General features: G+C 32.6%; 1 protein-coding gene across 2 annotated transcripts; it reads left to right on the top strand.

Moving 5' to 3' along the window:
* Positions 1–309: 309 nt before the first annotated feature.
* Positions 310–8,863, top strand: LOC122535126 (sodium-independent sulfate anion transporter-like). Of its 2 annotated transcripts, XM_043666361.1 has the most exons (10): positions 329–566; positions 855–2,029; positions 2,645–2,799; positions 4,327–4,624; positions 4,822–5,134; positions 6,401–6,562; positions 6,652–6,792; positions 7,394–7,539; positions 7,642–7,833; positions 8,163–8,863. In XM_043666361.1, the coding sequence occupies exons 2-10, from the start codon at positions 1,895–1,897 to the stop codon at positions 8,424–8,426; spliced, it is 1,806 nt and encodes a 601-aa protein (XP_043522296.1). In that variant the 5' UTR covers positions 329–566; positions 855–1,894; the 3' UTR covers positions 8,427–8,863. The 2 variants fall into 2 exon arrangements, with proteins under 2 accessions (XP_043522295.1, XP_043522296.1); XM_043666360.1 differs by having other exon boundaries at positions 310–566; positions 7,642–8,293.
* The last annotated feature ends 240 nt before the right edge of the window (positions 8,864–9,103 follow it).

Here is a 9,103-nt window from a genome sequence, read left to right as displayed (position 1 = left end):
CACGTGAGTGCAATTAGTGTAATAGTAAGTCTGTATAAATTATTCTTACATAAATATAATAGTAAAGTTTGTATAAATTATTCTTGTTAATATAGAATATCAAAATCTACTGATATTGATAGTCAAACTAACAAAATTTTCTCTACACTATAGTGTCTTCTAAAACTATAACTATACTAACAGACAAACTATACAACTACAACTAAAATACAAACTATAACTAAAATATCTCTATAACTATATTAAACAGTCAGAACTAGTTAGAACGATTTTGTATCAATCTAGGAATGAATTATAAAGGGACAGAGTGCGAAAAGGGCTAGTTCAAGAAACAAAACAAAAAAATCAGATGTTCAATGGAGCGCAGACAGACCAACAGGAAATTGAGAAGAATGCCAAGAGATCCGGATACGAGTCGATGGAAAAAACGCCCAACGTTTGTTTGGTAAATTGGCGATAAACTGCGTTTGACGAACCCAGTGTCGGCAGGTTCGAGCGAAACGAATGGTGGGAGAGCCAACCACGTGTGAAACAGCTGTAACAGATTTAATCAGTGTGTAGAACAGGTACGAGACGATACATCGATCGGTGGATTTCTTCTGTTCCTTTGATCGAAATCGAGCTTCCTTTTTGATTTTAAATTGTTTAATTTTAACAACTGTCTAGATCATTCAGTTTCATTTACAGTGTTAGATCATTTATCTAGTTTACATTAATTGCTACGATTTTATATTAAATTATAGATCTAAAATATTTGAATTTTATATTTATATCATTTAGATTAATCTAGATTATAATTCTAGGCTATAGAACATTAGTTTCAAATTATTCAATTTCATCGATTTAAATTACAGTTTCATGGGGAACCATTGGTCGCGATGCTCTCTCGGTGACAGAGGAAAGTGAAACCGTGGAATGAAAGCTCATGGTGAACGGTGCAGTGAAACAGTGATCGTCAGGCATCGCGCGCTCGCGAAAACTGGGGAATCACATGCTTAAACGTTTTCACGTAAGCATCGATCAGGTGACTGTAAATCACCCGAAGCGTTCTCCCAAGCGTATGCTATACTTGCTAATTGTCGCTCGCTGAATCGTTAATTGCCGGCACTATTTCATTGCCATTGAATTGAAAGGAGGCTCGCGTTTGGTTAATGAAACGATGCAGCTCGCATAGTAAGAAGACACGCCGATGGAGTATGACCGAAGTGCCGATCGAAACTCGAAATCGAAGTTCTTCCAAGGTCTACCATTCAACTCGAGTCACTCAAGCGCGCTGTACTTTCCGGTTTATAAATTATGTTGCATGATTGTTACGAACGTTTGCTTGTAAATGACGTTTGTTTGAAGTCGAAGGGAAGTTAATTAAATTGAAGGAAATTTTTTAACGCGGAACATTAAAATAATAATACATATATGTTGCTAATATATTTTGAAATCACTGTTATAAATGAATTGAAACTTGAAGTTTGAAGGTGAAATTTTGTGAGAAATAGTGCTGGAGTATTATTATAATTATTGTTATTATTAATGCATTGAAACTTGAAGTGTAAACTGAGAAAAATTGTTAGTGCTGGAATATTATTATTATTGTTATAAATCAACTGAGACTTGAAGTGTTTCGTTGAAGCTTGTTTGAAGAGTTCGTCAAGTTGAAAAGTATATTTTTCTATAGTGCTGAAATTTTTATTCTCACGTTGTAATCATTATTACAAACGTGTTCTGAAACTCGAGGAGGGAGAGAAGTTTGTTAAAGTGAAGAAAAATCTCTAATGACATGACAGGATTCGACTTTAAAAGATTGTTGAAGAACATTTCTCGACTTCCAAATTTGAAATAGTTCGGCTGAAAGGTCAAAGAAGGAAGGTTGATCAAGGTGAAGAAAATTCTTAATGACATGACTGGATTCAGTTTTAAGAAATTGTTGAAGAACAGAATCCCTGTTCTGAAATGGTTACCTCTGTACAAAACGAAAGATGCATTGGGTGATCTAGTTGCGGGATTGACAGTGGGTCTGACCCTAATACCACAGGTACTTTCAACATTTATGATTGAACTGCAGATTTTTATGCATTTATGAAAAATTCTGAAGTGCGAAGTTGCTTTACTCTCAGTGTGAATTTTCAATTTCGTACCTTGTTTTCAATTTTCACTCGACACACCTATCAAGTCAATTTTTCAGAATCACTTTTGACAAGTGTGAATTCTACAGTATATGTCAGTAATCATTTTTAACAATGATGAAAAGAGATAGAGTAATAATTAAAATTAACTCTTAACTGGCATCATTGGATACTGGAAGCAATTAAAATTTATATCTACTTACTTTTGCAAGTGTTGCTTACTTTTGGAATTTTTAATTTCATTTAATTTCTATCACAAAAAAAAAAAATATAAAATTAGATTTTCGTAGCCTGACAAAAATTTAATTTACTATAATAATTTCCTCGATTGGAGAGTTAAGCAAACAAGTAAAAATTACATAGACTACAGAAATATTCCACCCATTAAAAAAAAAAAAAAGAATATATGCATGAACTTTTCATTCAATCTGTTACAAGAGAAATGTGTCAAATTAACAATAGGGACGAATGAGAGTTAGATATCGATTCGACGAAACGTGAGTTTGGTCCAACTATGATTTCAGGCAATCGCGTACGCTGGATTGGCAGGTTTAACACCGCAGTATGGCCTTTACAGTGCGTTCGCTGGCAGTTTCGTCTACATAATTTTTGGTACCTGTCGAGAAGTGAATATCGGCCCGACTGCATTGATCTCTTTGCTAACGTACACGTACGCGAGGTAAGCTGTCCACGTTCTTCGCGAACCCTTTTAAACTTAATTTATGAATGAGCAATCTTAAATCGACACAATGGCTGAACTCTCGTGTACGATTGGTGTACAATTGGAACTATCATATAATTCAACAGCGACTGAAAAGATACTGTTATCTTTTGAAACGCAATTATCGTGAACAATATTTGTAACCATTAACCCATTTGCATCTTAGCGAGACTTAGATTGTACGATGGGCTCGTTCACGATCTGCCCTGATTTCGATAATCTCTATTAATCTCTATTAATAGTAACAGGAGGTCGAATAGAAACTGTCAACTCATAAATAACTCTTTGTTCATTGGACTTTTAAATTTTACGTGTCTTTTCTGTCTTGAGCTAGCTTTGTACATTTAATCCTCTTGCAAGAGTTCAGTTAATAGTTATTTGTATTAGATATTTAAGGATAAAACATAATTAGTATTGTTCAAGGAATTAAAAGCATGATAAAAGAGTAAATGTAGAAAAAATATAGGACTACATTGTGAGTTTTATATAATTCTTTTTTTTTTTTATTTTATTAAGAGAAAAAATAAAAGGGATAAAAAACCTTATACTCACTTAGAGTTCGGAGTATTAATATGTTTTTCAAATTATTTTCATTAATGAGATTGCTGAGAATAAATTTTAAAACACCAATTTGTACCTTGGCAACATAAACTGCTGATTAGTTAACTAATTTACAATTAGAAACGATTATCACTTTTATTAATCCATTCTGATACATTTACATTTGAATTTTTTCAGATTTGTTTTCACCAAGGTTTGATTCAAGATTTTAATTTTATATCTATTTGATCAGATCTTTCTCAGAATAAATATTCCTGTTGAACTAGAACTTTTTTTTCTACTGCCAAGAAAATAAAAGTTTCTTATTTGCACAAAAATGTATGGAATAGAAGTTTTAGTTAATGCGTTGCATTTTATAACAGTTTTCTGATAAAGACAATAGTCATAAAATTACAGTTATTTCATAATTAATTGAGAATTTTAACAGTTTTCATATTCGATCCCTGGTAGTAACTGATTACAATGAAATAAATTTAACCCTTAAATGATATTGTAAGATCATAAATAGTAATTCGAATTTTGTGTAATATTTTATATTTCTCTTAAATTAAATCAAATAAAAATTGAAGTAATGTAAAATATAAGTTTTAAGTATCCAATGGCGCCAATTAAAAGTCAATGCAAAAAATAAATCAAGAAGCTTGAAAATTCTATAATTAATATCAAAAGAATGTTATACCTCTTTTATGTAAGCCACTGCAAAGTTATACTTTGTACCACTCGTGCAGAAAATAATAGAATGAAGATTGTTTACTCACTGTACCCTCTTGTCTATACTCGCTATTAAAATACAAAATCAAGCAAAAAGTCAAACATATCAAATAAAGTTCCTTTCTTTTTTCTTTTAAATCAAAATCTCTAAGAATTGGTGTAGCTTTCCATGTGTCTTCAAACACTTAACTTCTCCCTTTCATTGTGTTTCAGAGGTATTCCCGAGTACGCAATCCTCCTGTGTTTTTTGTCAGGAAGCATCACGATAGTGCTGGGAATCCTCCGATTGGGTTTTCTCGTCGAGTTTGTTTCCATACCAGTCGTCTCGGGATTCACGTCGGCGGCCAGTCTAATTATCGCCTGCAGTCAAATCAAGAGTTTGCTAGGCTTGAAGATACACGGGGAGAGTTTCATCGAAATTTGGCGGGAATTGATCAACAACGTCCACCGAACTAGAATCCCTGACCTGATCTTGTCTTGCTGCTGCGTTCTAATTCTATTGACCCTGAAGGTAATTTATATAATACCGAGCAAAACGAGTTCTCACGCGCAGTGAATACGCAAAAGAAGGAAGAGAACGAGATCGACGAGCGACGAGCGACGAAAAAAAAAAAAAAAAGAAAAAAGAAAAGGAAACATACGTACTTGTACGTACCCGCGCAGCTTCGTTTCTTTGTTTTTCTTATCTTTATTTCCTTCTCGTTCCAGAAACTCAAAGATGCCAACGTCTCGAGCCGGACTTTGAAAAAATTGATCTGGTTCCTTGGAACTGGTAGGAACGCCCTCGTGGTAATTCTGTGTGCTGTAGCGTCGTACATCTTCGAAAATCGCGGTGGGGCACCTTTCATCCTCACAGGTCATATCGATTCTGGGCTACCCTCCGTCGATCCACCATCTTTCTCCAGGAATGTTGGAAACCAGACGGAAACGTTCGTCGATATGTGCAAAAATTTAGGCACCGGTATCATCATTGTTCCGTTGATCTCGATTATTGGCAATGTCGCCATTGCGAAGGCATTTTGTAAGTTGTCAAATGATTTTAATCTTTTGGTGAACGCAGTTGAGGAGCATAACTGAAGCAATGATAGGTGTTGTATAAATTGAGATCCACATCCGTCGATTGAATTATGTTTGTTGCGTTGCGCAAATCTTACGGATTTTATACATATTATATACATACACATAAAAATAGAAATTTTAAAAAAATAGTATTTCACACAAGTTTACAAACATTCAAGTAAAATAATAAAATAAAAAGATTGTATAAATAGAAACAAAAACAACAGAAACATTAGCCAATTAAAACTGACATATGTAAGGTAAATTAATGTATAAATGTATAAATGTATGAATTAATGTAGAAATATTTTAAGTAATTGAATCTATTATATAAAGAATTAGTACAGAAACATTTTGGAAAATTAAAATAACTAATACAAACAATTTTTTAACGTCGCAAATGTTTTCTTAATTGCCATTGATTCAGTTACTTTTCTCACAATTTAATTTATACATATGTATCTATATTTTCACATTTGCATATTTATACATTCTTCAGCTTTAATAACTTGCTAGTATTTATTGCATGATCTTGTAACTTCTAAGATAGCTTTGCTATTTTGACGTATTTTGCACGTACAAGAATTGCACAATAATCAGAATGAATTTCATTCGTGAATTTCTTCAGTTCTCTTCTTACTCAAGAATCTCTTCAAACTCAAGAATCAATACCAATGAACATTTGCAATTTGTTTTATATTTTTCGTTTTAATTTGGAATACTGAAACAAACTAAAAAAAAAAAAATCTATCAAATGATGTGAGAAAATTGTCTGATTTCAACGTGTGATGTTTTCAAAAAATTATATGCAATTTGATTGTATAAAACGACGTTTAACATCATTCTAACAGTTTCGTCAAAAGACAGTATACTCTCAACTGTATCTAATCAATCATTCCGTAAAATATCTTTATGCGCATACTAATCTATTATTTATAATATTCATTTGATACAACGAGCTAATATCAATGAAACTTTTTTACAATACAAAATACTACTGAATCGTCTAACATTCTTCGTTACAGACAGCCAAAAAAACATTTGCAACTATGGAAAATCATCCGTTTAGATTAACGTTAATTGTACAAAATGTTTTTGTAATGTCTGTTTTCTATGTATGTTGATATTAACGACAATGTGAACGATTTGCGCAGAAATTTATTGGCTCAGTTGTGTCCTTCACTGTGATTATTATCCTTCGGAACGCTAATTAGATTTTTAACGAAAGCACGAGGAGAGTCGCTCGATGCTACTCAGGAGATGTTAACGTTGGGCCTGTGCAACGTTGTTGGATCGTTTTTCCATTCAATGCCAGTCACCGGTTCATTTTCCAGAAGCGCAGTGAACAATACTTCAGGCGTGAGAACGCCCTTGGGTGGCATCTATACAGGTAACTACGAAATTTTCACGATTATAAAGAGAAACGATAAGATGAAAAGGAAAAAAACCGGGAATCTTTTTTTTTTTTTTTAATTGCAGGTATCCTAGTTATCCTTGCTCTAAGCTTACTCACGCCGTACTTTTATTACATTCCAAGAGCGACCTTGAGTTCCGTAATAGTTTGCGCGGTGGTATTCATGGTCGAGGTGAATATTTTACGGCCGATTTGGAAATGTAGCAGTGAGTATAAAAACCAGCCAGAAATTCATATAAATTATATAATAAATAAAATTAATAAAAATTGTAAATTATTGCTAAATTATTGCAAATGAAATGGTTGATTTCGCAGGCATATGAAATCATTCGGAATTTAAGTGATTGAAAGTGTTGATTGAATTATATTTATATATTACTACAAATCCTCTGTCAGTTATTTCATCTTATTAATTTTCTGTCGATTATTTTATTTTTATCACGAAAAAAAAAATAAATTATGACAGATTATATAAAACTTGATCTTTATAAAACTTGTAACTTTGACCTAATGAGGTAAAAGTAAAATCAATATAAATTTTCCAAGAACTGGATTGAACAATCTAAGTTAGAAAAATCTAAAACTTTACAATTATCTACAACAATCGAACTGCATTAAATCCGATAAATCCCAAATCGATTAACACTATTTTCAAGTAAGCTAAAACTTCTAAAAGAATATTAAGAATTCAACCATTACGCCTGCAATGAAGGAGATGAAAGCTTACACTATGCTATGAAAAAAAAAGTTCATTCGAAGAATGTTAATTGTCGTCGTAAATCATTTTTCAAATGTTCTAACTTTCAGAACGAGATCTAATTCCGACTTGTACGACATTCTTCGCATGCCTGTTCGCCGGTGTCGAATTAGGTATTTTAATAGGCGTGGCAATTGATCTGGCAATATTAATTTATTTCAACGCCAGGCCGACAATATATATCGAATACAGAAATGTAAGTACATAACAGTGATCGACAAACACTTTGATAAAGAGATTTACTATTGTTCTTTTAAAAATATGCCGCAAATCTTTTTTTTTTTTTTTTTCACCGCAGGCTCCTACGTTGAACTACATCCTCGTGCGTCCCAGCGCCGGACTGCTATTTCCAGCGGTGGATTACTTGAGGATATACCTGTTGGAGAACTTAGCTAACGAGCATCATAAATTACTGAAAACCTTCAAGAACACGAAAATTGTCGTTCTAGACTGCAAGCACATCGATAAAATTGATTTCACTGCGGCGCGTGTACGTGTAATAATCATACTTCGAATTTGGCCTGGATTTTACTTCTTCGAGCCTTCCTCCTCTTTCTCCTTGTTACAAAGATATTTCTTCTTCTTTCTTTTCTTTATTTTAAATCGTGTTTACAGAGAAAATAGCGTAGTAGATTATTATTATTATTATTATTATTTTTTTAATATTTTACTTTACAACGGTAAAGAGAGGAAAAAGAAAAAAGAAAAAAAGACAGAACTCGATTGCTCAACAATCGCTCAAAGACGTAAGATCTAGGACAGATTTGAACACAATTCGTTAGTCTGGTTGAAATTGACCGAGTCTCGTAACATTCACAGGGATTAAATACGGTGATGAGAGAGTTCAAGGAAAAGAATCATTGCTTGATAATGCTACGACCCTCGAAGGAAATCTTACGGAGCGTGCAATCGCTCTCTGAGGAAACGATTCACGTGGTTTATACAGATGCCGAGCTCGTCGCTATTTTGAAAGAATTCAGCACGACCAAAGCAGTCAAAGAAAGTGGTGCAGAGGTATTAGATATGTCAAATGGAACAACTATCAATAGCACAAGGAGCGAACTAACCAGTACGAAGCTTTAAAACAAATTACAGATGCTAAGAACGAAAACTACACAGAGATATCGATAACTGGTTATCTTTTAGAATTTTTACATATATTAAATGTATGTGACTGTCTTCTTTAGGTGAATGTATGTAATTATCCTTTTAGGTAAATTTTTCTATTTGTTTATTGAATTTATTGAGTTTGTTCCAATAGAAAATTGTTTCTTGGGTCATTTCGCGTTTGTGAAATTAAAAAAAAATTCCATGTCGAGATCTGCTTGATCAGTTAGATCTAAATTAAATTGAGATATCTTTAACTGGAAATTAAATTAAATTAAATTAAATTGGAAAATGAAAATCAAAAAGAATATACCGTTTCTTTTAATAATTTACATGTTTTGTAAGTGTGTATGTCAGCTGATACTATAAAACTCAGTGTGAAGCACTGTGATTAATTATTGCATCCAATAATTTAAAAAAAAAAAAAAGAAACTTGTACAAATTTCAAATATTTTATTGAAAGTCCAGTTAGCGATATTTCTATCTAATTTTCGTTCTTCAAATGTATAATCTGTTTCAAACTTTCGCACTCGCAATATATATATATATATGTATAATATTGAAATTGAGTTGTAAGATTATCAACGATATCGTATAAAATCGTAATGAACATTAACGTATGTTTGATGCATATATATATGAACTGTATGATA

The sequence above is a fragment of the Frieseomelitta varia genome, unplaced genomic scaffold (assembly GCF_011392965.1).
Source record: "Frieseomelitta varia isolate USP_RPSP 00005682 unplaced genomic scaffold, Fvar_1.2 scaffold_675, whole genome shotgun sequence".
Taxonomy (NCBI): Eukaryota; Metazoa; Arthropoda; class Insecta; order Hymenoptera; family Apidae; genus Frieseomelitta; species Frieseomelitta varia.
The sequence above is the reverse complement of the archived record's forward strand: the minus strand, read 5'-3'. Positions and strand labels throughout refer to the sequence as shown.

Coding starts and splice junctions, on each gene's coding strand:
- LOC122535126 (XM_043666360.1), top strand. CDS start 1,895: ATGACTGGATTCAGTTTTAAGAAATTGTTGAAGAACAGAATCCCTGTT. Junction 2,800..4,326: donor CTAACGTACACGTACGCGAG/GTAAGCTGTCCA, acceptor ATTGTGTTTCAG/AGGTATTCCCGAGTACGCAA. Junction 6,563..6,651: donor CTTGGGTGGCATCTATACAG/GTAACTACGAAA, acceptor TTTTAATTGCAG/GTATCCTAGTTATCCTTGCT.